This window comes from Lolium rigidum, chromosome 2 (assembly GCF_022539505.1).
Source record: "Lolium rigidum isolate FL_2022 chromosome 2, APGP_CSIRO_Lrig_0.1, whole genome shotgun sequence".
NCBI lineage: Eukaryota > Viridiplantae > Streptophyta > Magnoliopsida > Poales > Poaceae > Lolium > Lolium rigidum.
Genome location: NC_061509.1, coordinates 251,156,088 through 251,174,136, shown reverse-complemented (window position 1 = coordinate 251,174,136; position 18,049 = coordinate 251,156,088). Strand labels below are relative to the sequence as shown.

Here is an 18,049-nt window from a genome sequence, read left to right as displayed (position 1 = left end):
CTCTACGGTTTGAAGCAAGCTCCTCGTGCCTGGTACCAACGATTTGCTGCTTATCTCTCCACCATTGGATTTGTTGCTTCTGTGACGGACACATCACTATTTGTTCTTCGGTCTGCTGCTGACACAGCCTATCTCCTGCTGTATGTTGACGACATCATAGTCACTGCTTCATCATCTGCGTTTCTGCAGCATCTTCTAGACAGATTACACAGTGAGTTTGCTATGACTGATCTCGGCGACCTACACTTCTTCCTGGGAATTGCTGTTCGTCGCTCTTCTACTGGGCTGTTTCTGTCTCAGCGCCAGTACGCCGTTGATCTCCTTCAACGGGCTGGCATGTCTGATTGTCATCCCTGTACCACACCGATCGATACTCAGGCCAAGCTTTCTGACATTGAAGGTGAACTCGTCACTGATGCTACGGACTACCGGAGTCTTGCGGGTGCTCTCCGAGTACCTTACTCCGACGCGTCCGGACCTTTCATACGCGGTACAGCGGATATGTCTTCATATGCATGCTCCCGGACAGCCACATCTTGCTCTTGTGAAGCGTGTTCTACGCTACGTTCGTGGAACCTTGGATCTCGGCCTTCATCCGTCCGCGTCCTCTTCTACGGCTCTTACCGCCTACTCCGATGCTCGACTGGGCTGGGTGTCCCGACACACGCCGCTCCACATCGGGATACTTGCGTATACTATGGTGATAGCCTGATCTCTTGGTCATCCAAGAGGCGGACCACCGTTTCTCGCTCTAGTGCGAAGCCGAGTACCGAGCCGTGGCACATGTGGTTGCTGAGTGCTTCGTTGGCTCCGCCGGCTCTTGCAGGAGCTTCATCGACCTCTCGGTTCCGCGGCTCGTTGTCTTCCGTGACAACGTCTACTGCTATCTACATGTCCTCTAATCCGGTGCAACACCGCCGCACCAAACACATTGAGATTGACATTCACTTCGTTCGCGAGAAGGTGTCCCTTGGGGAAGTTCGTGTTCTACATGTTCCCTCTGCGCTTCGGTTTGTCGATGTGATGACAAAGGGGTTGCCGACTCGGTTGTTTCTTGACTTTCGGTCCGGTCTCTGCGTTCGAGAACCTCCCGCTCGTGACTGCGGGGGTGTTAGCGTATGTATTAGCGTGTATAGTAGTTCTATTTGCTTTTGTACTCTAATTGTATTGTACTCTAACTCTTGGCCTTTGGCCCATTATATAAACACCTGGAACCCCACGTATTACCGTGAGAGGCTTCCCCCAAACCCTAGCAACCTTTCTACAAGCGGAAACCACAAATGAAGGCCGGGCTCCATGGTAGCCATTTTTTCTAAAAGAGTCAAAATTGAAATTGCAAGTTTCAAAATTTTGAAAACAAAAATCCTGGTTTTAGATAATGTTGACCTCTACTGTAGCGGGAAATTCATTTTTTTTAAAACTAGGCTATACAAAACTGACAAATTTGATAGATTTTGAAGTTTGAACACGTGCACTATTCGCGGCAGCACCCAGATTGCCAGATCCAAACATTTGTTATCCTTTTTCCTCAGCCTAAAATGCAATGGATTTCGTATATGTTTTTTTGCAAGCTGGTATAGATCTCATCACGTACTACTGATGCAGGGAGAAGTTCAGAGTGCAGATTGGGTCCGAATCACAGCCGGAGCACAGTGGCGCGTTTGATAGCCTGCACAGGTGCACGGGTCACCTTTGGAATAGATCCTGGAGAAACATTCGGTTTGACAGTTTTTTTAGGGCCTGATGAGATAAATTCTTGTCTTCACTGATGTAAACTTTGGCCCCGCGATGCAAAAGGTGAAACGTGTACAAAACGTGTGTTTCCAGGAGCTTCTTTAATCTCTCTCCTTAATCCACTCCATGGCTATACGGAAGAGCTTTTCGATGACGATCACGCCACGGAGGAGCTCCGCCACGGCCACAGCGAGGGCCACCTCCGCCATGGACGCGGCCTCGGCCACGAAGGAGCTCTGCCACGGCCACGGAGGAGCTCCGCCATAGACATGGTCTCACCCATGGTGGAGCTCCGCCATGGCCCCTCGCCCTTGCCGGTCTCACTGCGCCGTTCTTGGCCACGCCGCACCCGAGCCGCGCCCACGCACTCCCCTCGCCGCGCTGCCCCGTGCTAGACCGCGCCCGCGCCAGGCTGCGCTCGCGCCGGCCGTGGCGCCCCCGCCTCCGCCCGCGCCCCGCCCCTGGCCGCCCTCCACGCACCAGGCCGCCCTCGCGCCGGCCGCGGCGCCCGCACCCGTGCCAGGCCGCGCCCGCACCGGCCTCGACGCCCCTGGCCGCGCCGCGCCGCCCCGCCCCCCAGGCCACCCTCGCGCCGGCCGCGGCGTCCCCGCCCGCGCCAGGCCGCGCACCAGCTACGCCAGCCCTGGCTGCCTGTCCCGCGCCAGGCCGCGCCCGCGCACGCATGCGCCAGGCCGCGGCGCCCCCGCCAGCGCCCTCGCCGCGCCGTGCCTGGTCGTGCCCGCGCCTGCCCGCGCACGCTGGTTGCAGGTCTTGGGCGCTGCCCGCCGCGCCCTCGTGAAAATCCTCTCCCGGCCACGTCCTCGCCGCCCCACGTTGGTCGGCCTCGGCCTTGCTCTCGCCGTTAATGGGGATTTTGGGGTCTCGCCGGCCTCGCCGTGCCGTCACTAGCCCCGCGCTCAGCTGGCCCGTGGCAGCAACGCTCGGCCTTGACCTCGCCAGCCTTGTCGCGTGCTGGCCTCATCTTTGTTGGGACTTTGGAGTTGATGATGAGTTTGGCTAATTATGACTTTATTAGTTGGCAAGTAGAGGATTAGTAGACACTAGATAATATTACGCATACTAATACAGAGCAACCAAACACCTGTTCAGATCTACCGGTAATACAGAGCAACCAAACGAAATAGCACTTGTACTCGACCTCGTCTGGAACGAGATGAAGATTTCTTCCCACTAGCACCGTGAGCCATGAATCAAATGCAGGCTACCAAACGCGTTCGAGGGTACCGTCGGCATCAACGGCCTGCTCGAGGTGAGAGCATCTCCATCGGTAGCCCCCAAATAGGCGCCGGCAGGGGCACTGGCACCTCCGTTTGGGGGACATCGGCACTGCATCCTCTATTTGGGGAAGCCATTTCCACACCGGCGCCCCCAAAACGGCGACCCCGGTAGATGTTTTGAATTCAAATCATAAATAAATGCATAGAAAATTGAATAAGACACATTTTATTCCACAAACTAATACATAATTGGGAACGTGGTTTACATGAAGATATAGTTTGGAACATGATTTTTCACAAACTAATACATAGTTTGAACCTGGTTGACACAAATATAAAATATTGCAAAAAAAACTAAACCTAACTAGGCCGGTCATTGTAGGTTTCGTGTGTTCGCTGCCAAGAAAGAACACTCGAGGGCACATCTAGTCACCCAAACTGGAAAATCCAGCTGGTGAGGGTGCCTCTGTTGGTTCTTTCGAGGAAGAAAATCCAAAAACATGCGAAGAAACAACACTCTGTCGTCGTCCTCCTCGGCGCTGTCGCTGTGGTAGTTCCGGCGGCAACGCGTCTCGTCGAACACTTTACCGCTCATGTCCCTGTCGCCAAAGTAGGAGAACAGGAGCACGAAGCCGGCTTGGAGGCGGTGGTGGCGCTCGAACTTCTCCCAGCCAATGTGGAGGTACATCTTGCCGCACGCGTCGTAGATCACGTCCACGATCCACCGGTAGTAGCGCACGCAGCCTCCCGCAGATGCATCGTGCCCGGGCGGTCGTCGCCGGCGACGAAGTCGGCGAAGGTGTCCGGCAGCCTCTAGATGTCGCGTGGGTCGCCCTTGAGGACGAGGACAAACTCGAACAGCATGGGCCCCTTCTCGTCCATGTTCGACGATGAAAACGACGGCGTCGCAGGCGACGGCGTGCGTGCACCTCTGCTGCGGCCACTGCCTCGACCAGACATGGCGTCTTTTCAGATGGTGGCGGCTAGGGTTGGGAGAGAGGCGCTAGGGTTTGTGTGTGAGAGGCACAATGAGAGGCGGCCCTTTTTATAGGCCGGACGGAGGGGGAGCGGGGGCGCTATTAACGGCGGCACGAAGAGCAAGGCGCCGCGTGACGGGACGGTTCGTTGCGCGTCTTCGGAAACTGCACCGCCACTGCGCCCCAATAACTCCCGTCGCGAGGTAGGCGACAGTTAGGTTAAAATTGAATGAGCTGCTGACGCGTCGGCCCCGCCACTCCCCGCTGCCGTCGACTTTTGGGTTGTGTGGCTGACAGGCGGCTCCCACGCCCAAAATTTTCAGCTTCGCGCCGGCGCGCCCGATTCGCGCCTTTGGCGAAAGGGCCGATATGGAGTTGCCGACGATTCTGTTAGGCTCCAAAATTGACCGACGCTGTTTGGACGCGCTGGTGCGAGCCTATGTTTGCTCCCGGCCCCGAAACAGCTATCGGGCCGCTATCGAGGCCGGATGCTCGACAACGGTGAAAGCATACGCTACGACACCTGGTCGTGGCACGCCAAAGCGAAACAGACCAGTACACCGCCCGAGCCGCATCACGCGGCACGCTCCACTCACCGGCCGCCGAACCCGGCGCGCCGCTCGTCCGGTGCCCCGCGCAGGAACCCGGCACCCGCGCCGCCGAGCCGCACAAAAGTAATGAGAAAACCAGCCGCTGTCGCCACGCCGACGCCGACGCCGGTCGCCGAGGAGGCGCGCGCGCGCGCCCCAGTTCCATTCCACCGACGCCGGTCACGTCGTCTCCTCCCCGTCCGGTGCCACTTTTTCTCCCCACCCACCCGAAGCGCATCCAAAGTTCAAAACCCCGGGCGCTTGTCCCCTCTTTATATAGCAACCCCGGACGTACCTGCCACGAGACGCAGCGCACGTCTTTTGACCCCCGTGCTTTTGCCGCGGCGGAAGCCAGAACCCTGGGACTCGGCCGCCCGGCCCGCCCACTACAATCCCCCGTCATGGACCTGAAGGAGCGGATCCGCCGCTCGCCGTCGCAGCGGGAGGAGGAGGCGCTCGTGGCGGCGGCGGCGTCGCCGCGCGGGAGGAAGGGCGGGGCGGCGATGCTGCTGCTGCGCTGGTCCGTCTCGGCCGGCGCGCTCCTCGTGTTCGGCGTCCTCCTCCTCCTGCTCGCCGGGGGCTCCGCGGCGCGGAGGGGCCAGTTCCTCGACGCCGATTCTTCCTGGGACGGTGGCCGCCATGATCTGCGCCTCGTCCGTCCGCCCGATGGTACGCTCGTAACGTCGGTTTCCATTTCCGTGTTTCAGCTGCGCTAGGACCACCGTTCTTGTGTCAATTCTGAAACCTACACATATAGATGGCGACGTTACATTTGGGATTACAAGTCTGGCGAGTGCGCCTTTAATGTTGGTTGGGCTCCATGACATTGTTCGCTGCGCTCGTTCTCCCTCGTTAGTGTAGGTTCTGCAGAAAAAGAAATATTTTGTACTCTTTTCGGAATCTTTTTGTCGCAGTTTGTTCTCTTGAAGTTTGGATTTGTTGCTACTAGCTGCTACAAAGGTGGATGATTATTCACTAACGCCTTCTGTCAGTGAAAATTGTGTTATAACTTCTCCCTAATAGAATTTTACTTTCTTCAGAGTTCAGTCCACGGTTACTGTCCCAATTCCGAAATCTACTAGTAGTAGTAATACTAGTACTCGTGGATGGCGATGTCATATTTGGGGTGACAAGCCTGACGCCTTTAATGTTGTTTGGGCTCCATGACTTTGTTCACTGCGCTCATACTCTCCGTCGTTAGTGTAAGTTCTGCAAAAAAATAAAATATCGAGTACTTATTATTATTATTTTTTGTAGCAGTTTCCTCTTGAACTTTGTACTGTTGCGAGTTGCTACAAAGTTTGGTGCTACTGTTGCCAGTGAAAATGTGCTCTAACTTCTCCGTAGCAGAATTTTGAAGCAGCGTTCTTCAGATCATTGTGTCTCTGTAGCACGAGGACAATGATCACCGCCTGCGTGCACAATGTGTGGGGTTTCGAATCTGTACTAAGGTCTCCTTACATGTTTAGTACTCCTTCCGTTCCATAATTCTTATCGTGGTTGTAGTTCAAATTTGAACTAAAACCATGACAAGAATTATGGATCAGAGAGAGTAATTGTTTGTACTAGTTACTGGGTTTACCGCCTAAAATTGTGACGGACCTTAGCATATTACTACTAGCATCCATACTACTATCTCCGATCCATAATAAGTGTCGGAGCTTTAGCTCAATTTAGTCTAAATTACAACTAAAGCCTCGACATTTATTATGGATCGGAGGGAGTATTATTATGTGCCTTGGTAAACAGCCTCAACTTTGTCTACTTTATGTTTCATGCTACTGTTGTTCCGTGTCTTGTCTGGTTTATGCATGGTGCTATAATCTTCTTGTCATTTATTAATATGTCAACTTCGTAGTGGTTTAGGGGGGACCATCTGTATTCCTATCTGCATATGTTTACTGAACCGATGAGAAGTCCCCAGTGGCCAATTTGGCTAGTAGCAGGGTTGCTGTGCTAGGCAACCCAGGTTTTACTCTGCAGCAAAATAGTATATCCGCCCTACAGTGTATATTTAACCGACAATAGAACTTTGAATAATAACTTTTATAGCTAACAGGCTTGAGTAATTCGTGCCTACCTCAGTTTTGTACTGGCATCAATGACCCTTGACCAGAAGATGAACTTTTTTTTTTCATTTGTCTTCTAATTAAAGTATAACACTTATTTATATTTGAATGCTGACACAATGTTTTTTGCTGTTTGGTTTGGAGAAGGTGGCACTTCAGGATCTCCGGAAGTTGTCAAGGACAAACTACTCGGTGGTTTGTTAGTTCCTGGTTTTGATGAACAGGCTTGCCTAAGTAGATACCAATCAGCACTGTATCGTCGAACATCACCCCACTTTCCATCCACCTACCTCTTGGAAAGATTAAGGGAACACGAGGCTCTCCAGAAGAAGTGTGGTCCACATACTGAATTCTACAGGAAGGCTGTTGAGCAGCTTAAGTCTGGCCAGGATATTAAGGTTATGGACTGCAACTATTTGGTCTGGATAGCTTACAGTGGTCTGGGGAACAGGATCTTAACAATTGCCTCAGCATTTCTGTATGCCATCCTTACAAACAGAGTCTTGCTTGTTGATGGAGATAAAGGCACGGCGGATCTGTTCTGCGAACCATTTCCTGAAACTTCATGGTTATTACAGTCAGATTTCCCTGCTAAGCAGTTCAAGAACTTCAGTGCTGGCTCTCCTGAGAGTTATGGAAACATGCTGAAAAGTAAAGCTCTTCAGTCTAGCCCTGCTTTTCTGTATCTTCATTTGGCTCATGACTACAACGACTTTGATAAGCTTTTTTTCTGTGAAGATAACCAGCAATATCTTCAAACAATCCCATGGTTGATCCTAAAATCAGATAATTACTTTGTACCTTCACTTTTCCTGATACCAGCATACCAAGAGGAACTCATGAAGCTTTTTCCCCAGAGAGACACTGTTTTCCATCACTTGGGACGTTACTTGTTTCACCCTAGCAATGTCGTCTGGGGCATGGTTACAAGATACTATGATTCTTATCTTGCAACAGCTGATGAAAAGTTGGGTATCCAAATCAGAGTCTTCGATACTGAAACTGGTCCATTTCAGCATGTCTTGGATCAGGTCCTTGCGTGCACGCTGAAGGAACACTTGTTGCCAGAGGTTAATACTCAAGAGCCAGTTGTCCCATCACGGAAGGCCAGGTCGAAAGCTGTTCTAGTTACCTCTTTGAACTCAGGATACTACGAGAAATTCAGAAACATGTATTGGGAACATCCTACCACAAATGGCGAGACAATTAGTTTCCACCAGCCTAGTCACGAGGAACATCAGAACTCAGACAAGAAAATGCATAACATGAAAGCGTGGGCAGAGATATATCTTTTAAGCCTATCTGATGTTATGGTTACTAGTGCATGGTCAACTTTTGGGTATGTTGCCCAGGGTCTCAGTGGTTTGAAGCCATGGCTTCTGTTCAAGCCTGAAAACCGAACTGCCCCTGATCCACCTTGCCGCCAAGTTTTGTCCATGGAACCTTGTTTTCATGCTCCACCTTTCTACGATTGCAAAGCTAAGAGAGGAGTTGATACAGGAAAACTTGTCCCACATGTAAGGCATTGCGAAGATATGAGCTGGGGTCTTAAGCTAGTTGATCAGAGTTAGTGGTATACATGGTGCGTATGTTCTATCCAAATCATATATGTACAGTACAAGCTCATATATGCTTTAGTTGTATGGTATAGGTGCAAGTGCAACTCTGTTTTTATATTACAGGAAAAGCCTTTTCAGACTTAGTTAATATAGATGCAATGACATGAACTGCTGCATTTGTTCCCAAGTACATGTTCAACGCTATTATAGTTTCCTTTTCTCTGTTTTATTTTCCACCTGTGACTTTCATTGAAGCATATTACTGAAGCACAAACATATACTGCAGACAAGAATCAATTGCAAGAACCAGAAACATCATTTGTTTCAATAAACTATAAGTATATCTTGTTTGCATTGCAAGAAATTACAATTGTTGTCCCACCTGTACTGGCAACTGTCTGTTGAGTTTATAATATTTTCGGCCCCAGAAGTTTGGTATTCAATTTGTGTGATTGATAAAACCTTGAAACAGAGGAGCTCAGAGAAAGGGTGCATCCTGTAATTAAATCACTGTGATTCATTGTGCTACATCTTTAGTTGCAAAAACAAAAGAAAAAAACAAAATTTGCGGATGGATTTTTCATGAAGAGGTGAGTGCGTGAACGATATTTTTGTTGAACGGGTCTGAAAGGTGTGTCAAAAGATTATCGATGGGCCCAGCATGAGTCACAGATGCTTGCACAATAAAGCCAAGCATAGCAACCATTGCCAACCTCCCTGTGATTGATGGAAATAATGTTAGATATTACTACAAGTTTATCTTACAAGGAATTGTACGTATAGAAAGTGAACCTACCATTCTTAATTTCTTTCAACTTCACTTCATGTGCATTCTCTATGTCTTTGGCAAGTCCCATTGGATTAAATAATGGACCCCCAGGGTATCTGTTCATGATTGAGAATTTTAATAATAATTTATTTTAAGCACAAAACCACAGACTTGCTCAGATGAATGGCTTTGAATTTTCATTTTGGAGCATGTTGCAGCACTTACCCTGGCTGTAAGCCTTCAAGTGAGGCTTCTATCCCAAGGAATGTCCCTTCCTTTGCTTGTGAACCTGGATGAAGAAAGTCCATATACCTCTTGGTCTCGACAAATCTGTTGAGGATCAGAGTAATGATAGAAACAGGTCAGTCTTGGACTGTCTGAATTCTATCATAGTCTACACCATATAAAACTTCTGACCTACTGAACAAATTATTTTTACCAATCATAGAACGTTTCAGTTGGATGCTAAATTACCCCATCAAGAGAAGCTGGACAAAGAAGAGAGCCGTGGTGTTGGCGAAGTCAAATTTTGTAGCACCTGCTTCAAACCACACCGGTAGGTTGCTGATTCCTGATACTCGGATCAACTACAAAGAAACATGTCAATTTGATTCCATTCTCCACTGTGCTTTTTTCCCGAAATGGAGGATGAGGCACGGAGTCTCATCCTTCATTTCGAAAAAAAGCACAGTGGAGCATGGATGACATTGATTTCATGTTTTGGCTTCTGTAAGTGACCATGCTTCAATGTCCTAAGAATGCTATCATGCTAGCAATCATTAGAACCACCAAATATTTTCGGTGTCTGAAAGTAACCTCTAGCATACACTACTCTTTTCTGTAATAAAGATACTTAAACTCTTTTAAGTTTCTATGATTTCTTAGAAAAAAGTGATGCACAAGTACAAATGTACAATATTTGCAGTGGTTTGACAGTACATTAAAAATATCCTAAGCTGCTCGTTTAGAAAATGGAGCTGCTATCTTGGATATGGCTTGGCTGCCATTGTGATTGTTATTGTCATTTGGCTAGATAGTACACACTGTGTCATGCTTGGTTTCTCACTGTTCTTTTCACAGGCTATCCTAATTCAGGCACCTCCTCAGAATTTTTGCAAACTGGAGATTCAGTGCTAGGTTTATCAGAACTGAGAAGAGAATACTACATTTGACAGGGATCGGCAAGGAGTTCAACTGAGAGAAACTCACATCGGTTCCAAGGATGCCGGCAACCCCTGCCATGGCAAACCGGCAGTGCACGAGCTCGGCCTGAACATACCACTTCAAGTCTTCAGGTTGCTCTCCGAGCCCCAGTGGATCGAACCCGTAATCACCAGGTAGCCTGCAACCATGAAAGCCACACAATCTATCAGTGTAACAATCCTCGCACCCTGCAGAGAACAGAGATTGGCAGGTAACTGACGTGCCGTCGAGGTACGTCGGCGGGTCTAGTCCAGGCAGCCATGTTGCCCGCTCGGCGATAGCTCGGACCTCAAACCGAGCTCGCAGCGAGTGGGCATGGTGTCCGGGTACAGCGGCCGTGCTCCTGCTGAAAAGTGTGGGCGGCTTGGAGGAGAGGGTGCAGGTGTGGACGACTCTTCCGTGGGTGTTCGCTGCTAATGCCATGGCGCCACCGGACTTGGCTGATTGCTCGCCGAACTGCAGCCGGCGAGGGCCCTCCTTCTTTGCTGCTGTTTTGCTGGGGCCGTGTGGGTGTGTGTCTCGGACAGATCAAAACCGTGGATATGGAACTTGAGGCGTTCAGACATCCTAGCTTCAGTGGTTCCGGAAATCTAGAGTCTGCCTTGTCAGTTGTCATGGTGCCAGGCCGGACCCTATTGAACGTATTGGGCCTCTGGCCCAGGTCTGAGACGACATGGAGATCTTTCTGCACTTTTTTTTGTGACCTAGACTACGACAGTCTTACCCCAGCCTAAACAATTTTATACACCACTCAAAGGTATGAGGATTATTACAAGCATATTTTGGAGGGGCAGAGGAGCTGAATATAAGGGTGGGGTTTCAGGGGGGGATTATAACCATTACACCAAGAATTAAGAAGAGAGGTCGATGATGAAGAAAGCCCAAAGCCTAACATCCTCAATGCACCTCTGTGAGACAAGGGAGAGGTCCTCAACAACGTTGTTGAAAGTGAGAGCGTTTCTTCTCTTCCAGATGCTCCAAACAATGACAGTGTTGATGGTGGATTCTTCAAAACTGTTGAAGCACGAGAGCAAAAAGTTGGTGAAGCTGGCATAAGCTTGGAGTCGAAGTCGTGGTGGAATAAGCGATTTTCCTGCACATCCGATAAAGCGACTTTCCTAGCTGCGGCGTCGTGACCTACCGTTAAAGTATCGACCGTTCATCTCTCTTCGTGACACAATTAAGTTTCAATATTTATAACTTGGTCTATGCATATAGGGGTGCACAAATCATGATATTGTTCAATGGTTGGTTCTTTTTTTTTTTTGCAAAAACGACACTTGCATTAAAAAACATCTAACAGTACAAAGCACCTCAACAAAATTGAAAATTACAATAAAATCCTTGAGATACCCTTCGTCTTTACCACCACTCCTCCCTAAGCCAGCCTGATGTTGTTGGTTGTGGACAGGAAGTCGTCGAACGGGTCAAAAAGACCACATCCGTAGATGAAGAAGAAGGAATAACCGTAGATGAATATCATTGATGATCTAGAGATCCCCACAGCCAGAAGAAGTCCTCGAGAACCACACCACTCCCACAAGTTTCTTGACATTGTCGCAGAGAAGGGGCTAAAGCTAGGGAGACTTTATAGGACAACGTGCCTCTACCACCACCTGAGTGCCCTCCCGCCAATAGGGGGCGAGATCCACCCCGCCTTCATGGACTGAAGGCCACATAAGTGAGGCAGATCGGCGGCGGCGTCGACGGGAGGTAGGGAAACCCTAATCGTCTGTGCATGTTTCTCTCGGGGCAAAGGGGTACAACGCTTTGGGACCAATGGTGGATTCTTAACCAGTAGGTCATGGTGCCGCTAGAATTGCATTTTCGGCACATTTGGCTGCTTTGTGCATCACGAGCCGGCTTGTAGATTTGTGAGTGACAGCCGAGTGCCACTCGTGCTGATGACGTGGTTGCAGTATGTTCCACATATATACCAAAATGTCTTGACATATACCAATGGAAAACACAAACTTATGCCGGAGCTAAAAGGAAAACAAAGGTCAATTTAGGAATAAGAATTTCGGGCGGAAACTAGCACGAGATATGACTTGATGCTTTGTATTTATCTCGTGTGTTTCTCCACTTCGTGTACAAAATGTACAGTAGGTCAATTCCTAGTGCCCATTTGTTTCAGAAAGAATCTTAAAATGATCTTGTGCTTGTGTTACATGTTGGGAACATGCTTCTCTAACAATGGGGATAATTAGGAAAATGATCCATACATCTCTAACACTACAAAACAACTCCTAAAATGATGTACACGCTCTTAAATTCCTTGAAGAGAAAAATAAAAAAGACTGTGCAGTTGCAGATGGGGAGGCGGAGAGAGACAGTCTTGGAGATATTCTTTTCAAGATGGAACTCGTGCATCTTATTCTAATCGATAGCTAATTTGTCAAGGAGAATCTTCCGATCCTTGTTGATAGTTAAAGATCTGGTGATCACCTGGCTGACGTGATCCTGAAGGAGGAAGCTAGTCCGCTTCGCGGGCTGCGCGAGGGGATTTCCGCGTACCGTCGTACTGTACTCACTATCTGTATACTAGTAGTTGCATAAAATAAGGTATACGTCTCTCTCTGTAGCCTCTCTAGAACAAGTAATGCCAGTTCAACGTGGTTGGCTGCGAGGTCTGGACGGTGACTGCGCGTAGGCCTTGTTAATTTAGAGAAAGGATGACAGATCGTCTGGAATCTCTCTGAACTCTGAAGAAATACTTTGCATGCACCAAGGGGCATCTTGTAGATATGTTCTTCGTCTTTGTCTCGAAAGCAAGTACTGTGTTCCTTCCTTCGTCTCGAAAGCAAGTATAATTCTACGTTCTTCATACTAAAATACCGGTACTAGTCAAAAGTGACTAATAACCGTTTCGACAAGAAAAAGGGTGTAGAGACAGGCGGTGAATTAAATAGGACAAGACAAATAATCGCTTTTACGCCACAAAAATGCATGGAACACGTCATGTGATCCGGTTATCAGCTTTGAGTTGTGATCGTGATCGGCACCTTTCTGAATGGTCAAAAAGGCAGTGGAAAACATCGGACGAAAACGAGAGATGAGCTCGATCTAAGCACTGCACCAAAGTTCTCTATTCCAAATTAACTCCAAGAATTCCCAGACAATCTTGCGCGCGCGTCTTACATGTGTAGAAACCGCGCGTAGGAGCTATTCTTCTCCAAGTCATGTTTGTAACAAAAGAAATGATAAACGTTAAGGAAACGACGAGCTAACGTGGCCACGATAGATCGAGATCATGGCGATTTAGACCAGAAGCTGCCATCGTCCAGCATCATGATCTCCTGTAAGCCGTCCCAGATCTCCTTCTCCCTCCCCACCGGCGCCCTTTCCTGCTCTGGAAGCTGCCTCACGTGGGCTGGCGACGACGCGTTCGACCCGCAGTTCTCTCCATGGCTCTCCGGCAAGTGCTGCGGCCGCGGCTGAACGGCCGCCCAGGAAGAACCAGTAGCAGACGCAGACGCCGACACAGAAGATGATGCGGCGGCCGCGGCGGCCGGGAAGTTGAGCTTGGCGCGCTGCCCGCGGAACTCGAATGCGGCGACGTCGTAGGCGCGCGCGGCCTCGGCGGCGGTGTCGAAGGTGCCGAGCCACTTGCGGACGGCGCGGTGTGGGTCGCGGATCTCCGCCGCCCACTTGCCCCACGGCCGCTGCCGCACGCCCCTGAACTTGCTCCCCCTCCTGACGCGCCGCTTGCCCACGCCGCCATCCTTCACGAAGCTCGCGGCGGAACACTCCTCTCCTTCGCTGCTCGAGCCGGTCGTCGCCGCAGCTGCCGCGACGGACTCGCCTCCGAGGCAACCGTCCGCGCCGCACCTGGCGCAGGCTGTCGCAGCGGTGGGAGCAGCAACGGCAACGTTAGCGGGCGGCGTCGGCGGCTCGATGTGCAGCGTGGGGACGACGGTGTCCCCGGAGACGACGGAGATGAGGGCACGGAGGAAGATGGAGTTCTCGTGCTCCGAGTTGGGGAGCTGGAACCCGCCGGCGCCGCGCTCTAGCCTCGGCACCATGATGGCGCACCTACGTGATCAGGTCGGTGTTGGAAGAAAGTTTTGCGTTGGTGTGGTACTAGCTAGGTTGATGAGTTCTCGTGATCTGCGCACTGAAGTTTCAGGGTGTTTGGCGCTGTGGCTTTTATACTGGGACGTGCATGTCCTCCCCATTTTAAAAGGGCGAGATTTGGGCACGTTCTTATCGTGGGAACGGAGGTGTGCTGGACTGATGATTATCCACATCCACGTACGTAGCCCTTTGTCGCTGGTCATCACCATATTTGAGCTGTTCACACCAAAATTTATTTCTCCAAAATCTGGTAAACATTATGTGGCGATTTTGAGACTAAATTATATATTCTAGAGGCTACAATTTGTGCATCCCTGATTCCCTGCTTATTTAGGCGACCCATCTTTTAACGGCAATATCCTATTTTTGGTCTACAAGATACGGGCGGGTCATTCATTCTGGGTGTGTTTGGTGGCCTGAGTCAACTCAGAAAATCTCTTCTTATCCCATTTTTCTCAACTCAGATTGTGTTTGTTAGCTCGGGTGGGACGAGTAGAGCTTAGCCCACATCATACGAATAAGGGCTCTCAGCCTGGCCAGGTTGTGAAGCTCAAATCGAGCTTCACAACCCAGCTGGGCTGAGTCCATCCCGGTCCGCCGCCCCTCCCCTAGACGCCTCTCCCCTCGCGCAGGACTAGCCTCCAGTGACCCGACCGGACTTCCCTGGACGCTCGCCGGCGACTAGATGTCCGATAATCGGATATCCTCGACATGGTCGACCGCCCACCACCGTGAAGAAGCCCCCATGGTCACCGCCGTCCGTCCCCCGCCGGCACCACTCCCTGCTCTGGTAGCCGCCAGTCGCCGCGCCTCCCCTGCCCTGTTCGCCGCCCACCGGCGCCCCTCCCCTGGCCAACGCCCTCCGCCGCCCCTTCCATGGCCGCCGACCGCCGTCGCTTCTCCGCTGGCCGTCGGCTGTCTCCTCCATGAATGCTGTAGACAAACGGGACTGGATTGCTTTTCTTTTTCTCTTCTCCAGGGTCATTTTGCAAAATTGGTAGACCTCTTTGTAAAACTGCTGTGTAATATTCTCAGCTCAGCACAAATGCTACCAAACAACATCTCAGGGGAGAATATCTCAACGTATACGAGCTGCCAAACACATGATATAATCTCACCTCAACTTGGTTAGGATCAGCATGTTGAGAGGAGATAGACATTCTGTGTTGACCCGGGCTACCAAACACACCCTCTGTGTATCCTTCTTTTGAGATAACAAGATTTATAATCGAAGATGCAGAGTTTAAGATTTCGCAAAATAATGAGGGAGAATATTGTGATATGCAAATTTTACAGTCGTGATGGACCATGGCGATCGTATCGACTAGAGATGCATACCTGCTTTAACAATTCCAAACTTCGAGATCTTGATGCTGCACACATTTTGGAGCTCTTTCATCCCCAACAAAGTAAAATTCTTTGGCGAAGCTCACGCACATGGATATGCTTCGCACAAGAGCCAACTTCATGTGTAAGAACATTCGAGACTATGCCACTTGACCTCAATGCACTATGCAATGTGAGTACACCTACCACCTATCCTTCATTTGCCCGTAGTCAACTTTTGACTGAGGAAGAGAGAAGTCCCTTCTCTAGCCAGCCCCTTTTTGTCCGATTTAGATTGTGCCATTGCCGGTGAACCTCCCCGTTGATCTAGAATTCGATGGCACCAACCATTTTGTGGAAAATTTGGGAATGCGCGCAATGCAAATGTCTTCCAAGCAATTCTTAACACTTGTAGAGGCTATCGTAGGAACATTGTTACCGATCTTACTCTTTGGTCATGCCGCGTAAGAAAAAAGATTTAAAGGTGGCCGCCTCGTCTTGGTGACGACATCTATCTATATCTGTAATATGTAATTATCGTTTTCTTCGAGTAAAATTCAAGTGGGGATCCCCCTCCCTCTCTCTCTCTGGTGTGTAGATGGTCGAGCTTGCAAGTTGGTTTTTGGCCGTTTCTCTGTATTGAGAGGTTTTCGAAAAATTTATTAGCTACACAAAATTATTTTTTACTTAATGGCTAGCTCGAGCTCCCGGAGGTTGCCTAAAAAGGTTAGCTAAGATTCGCCAAGTAGTAAAATCGAGTACCTAAAGCTAGGAAAATGTGTCACAAAAAATAGAACTAGTGTAAATTTGATTTGCACGGAATAGTAATGCCACTAGCACAAATATCTACTAGCTCACAAAATTAGTTAGTTGTTGGATTTATAGAACACATGATACCTAGCATCGTCCATCATGCTGCTACTCTAATATATTTTCGAAATATCTAATTTTGCTCTCCGTTCTAGCATATCCCAAACAGAGGGAGTATGTTGTGATTATGTCAATCTTTAAGCTTCACGACGACGAGTCAGTATAAAAATGTGTGTTTCTAGCGTGAAAGACCATTTATATTTTATTTAAAAAGGCAGTTGAAACTGCTTTGTAGGGTACAGAATGACCGGCATTAAGTCGTGCTTAGCAGGACACCTGAAGTCCTCAGCTCTTAGCTCAGAGATGGCACACTGTAAACACGTTCTCCCAGCGGCCGTCCAAACACGACCGTACACATGATTTTTCTTCAAGCTATTGCGTGAAGCGGCTCGAAGTGGCTCTGTCTATCGAACGGAACGCTGACAAAGGGCTTTGACCGTTCTGTGGAAGGATGATTATAAAAGTCAAACCTCCCAAGGTGTGAAAGCGAAAGCGTGCAGGATCTAGAGCGTTGCTTTTTGTTTAATACGGGCGGCTGAGGTCGACGGGTCGGCAGATCATGCGACAGGCACCTCGCGTCCGCGCCGTCGTGGAAGTCGGCGTATCACCTTGAGACGGTTTTAACTAGAGTTCTTTGTTTTCGGATTGGAGTGGACATGGCTTTCAGGCCGGCTCGACGATTTTGAAAAACAACTTTGTTCTTTTGCGATAAGTAATACTAGGACTATCTTTCAAGGAAACCTAGAGGGCGGGCAATTCTGGCAATTCAATAAAGAATGGATTTTGCACTTAATTCTCAGTAATGGAGTAATTCTTAGTCAACTTTCATTAAATTGTATCGTAGTTTGTGCTAGGTATGAGTTGCAACTAAGATTTTCTCAAGTGTGAATGAGTCTGCAACTAAGGTTTCGTTACATGCTCGTATAGGTTGCAACTAAGAAAAATGTGTTGCTTCGTAATTCGTGCTAGTCGTGAGTTGCAACATAATTTATAACTTAGAAAAATACCTTGGACCATTGCATTACTTTGTGATTCACACTAGTCAATAGTTGCAGCGTAGATTCTAACGAAGAGTAGATGAGATCACCTAACTGAGAATTAAGTTATTCTCATTCGGTTGAGAATTAAGTTAATTCTCAATCTGAGAATTAGTCACTCCTTAAAGATAGACTCACCTTGTTTCATTGCAAACTAGGTTAAAGGGTTATAGGGCAACCATGTAAAACCTCGGCAGCAGGATAACAACATAGCAAAACTAGCAAATCGTAAATTATTTCATTTTGTAAGATATTCTGGTCCGATGGAATCACAATTGTCTCATGATAGAAGGGCTCGCTGGCACATCATGCTAAAGGTACGTCGTTAGAGTGAATCAGCCTGCGCTCCACCGTCTCCATGGATGTCCATTCCATTCAGCAAGAACTTGAGCTCGCATTCGATCTCCCTCCTTACCCTAGGAGGCTTAGAGTTCTTCGAACCGGAAGCACATAAGTAACCCGAAGCCTTTAAAGCTAGCCCACGAAGCCATCTTCCACCACCAGGCACATACGCGCGCCGACCTTCGGTAGCATGTGAAAACCAGGTATTCGACAACACCCCCAAGAAAGAAAATGGTGGCCATTGGCACCATCCTGGAT

The 18,049-nt window shown here is 49.1% G+C and overlaps 3 protein-coding genes across 3 annotated transcripts; 1 reads left to right on the top strand and 2 right to left on the bottom strand.

The window, feature by feature from the left end:
• The first annotated feature begins 4,940 nt into the window (after window positions 1–4,940).
• LOC124693266 (galactoside 2-alpha-L-fucosyltransferase-like) lies at window positions 4,941–8,335 on the top strand. Its single transcript, XM_047226742.1, has 2 exons — window positions 4,941–5,208; window positions 6,753–8,335. Exons 1-2 carry the CDS (start codon window positions 4,941–4,943, stop codon window positions 8,177–8,179), a joined length of 1,695 nt encoding a protein of 564 aa, XP_047082698.1. The 3' UTR covers window positions 8,180–8,335.
• Window positions 8,336–8,645: 310 nt separating this feature from the next.
• LOC124693267 (photosystem I chlorophyll a/b-binding protein 5, chloroplastic-like) lies at window positions 8,646–10,684 on the bottom strand. Its single transcript, XM_047226743.1, has 6 exons — window positions 10,360–10,684; window positions 10,146–10,278; window positions 9,411–9,523; window positions 9,162–9,266; window positions 8,964–9,052; window positions 8,646–8,884 (listed from the first exon to the last, which is right to left on the bottom strand). Exons 1-6 carry the CDS (start codon window positions 10,560–10,562, stop codon window positions 8,748–8,750), a joined length of 780 nt encoding a protein of 259 aa, XP_047082699.1. The 5' UTR covers window positions 10,563–10,684; the 3' UTR covers window positions 8,646–8,747.
• A 2,597-nt stretch (window positions 10,685–13,281) lies between these two features.
• LOC124688538 (ethylene-responsive transcription factor ERF109-like) lies at window positions 13,282–14,240 on the bottom strand. The gene has a single exon (XM_047222203.1). It carries the CDS (start codon window positions 14,162–14,164, stop codon window positions 13,391–13,393), a length of 774 nt encoding a protein of 257 aa, XP_047078159.1. The 5' UTR covers window positions 14,165–14,240; the 3' UTR covers window positions 13,282–13,390.
• Between the last annotated feature and the right edge of the window lie 3,809 nt (window positions 14,241–18,049).

What these genes read in the sequence shown, in the direction of transcription:
- LOC124693266 (XM_047226742.1), top strand. Translation starts at nt 4,941, where the DNA reads ATGGACCTGAAGGAGCGGATCCGCCGCTCGCCGTCGCAGCGGGAGGAG. An exon ending in CCTCGTCCGTCCGCCCGATG is followed by an intron (nt 5,209 to 6,752) that starts GTACGCTCGTAA and finishes TTTGGTTTGGAG; the next exon opens with AAGGTGGCACTTCAGGATCT.
- LOC124693267 (XM_047226743.1), bottom strand. Translation starts at nt 10,562, where the DNA reads ATGGCATTAGCAGCGAACACCCACGGAAGAGTCGTCCACACCTGCACC. An exon ending in CTTGAAGGCTTACAGCCAGG is followed by an intron (nt 9,053 to 9,161) that starts GTAAGTGCTGCA and finishes AATCATGAACAG; the next exon opens with ATACCCTGGGGGTCCATTAT. An exon ending in GTTGAAAGAAATTAAGAATG is followed by an intron (nt 8,885 to 8,963) that starts GTAGGTTCACTT and finishes CATCAATCACAG; the next exon opens with GGAGGTTGGCAATGGTTGCT.
- LOC124688538 (XM_047222203.1), bottom strand. Translation starts at nt 14,164, where the DNA reads ATGGTGCCGAGGCTAGAGCGCGGCGCCGGCGGGTTCCAGCTCCCCAAC.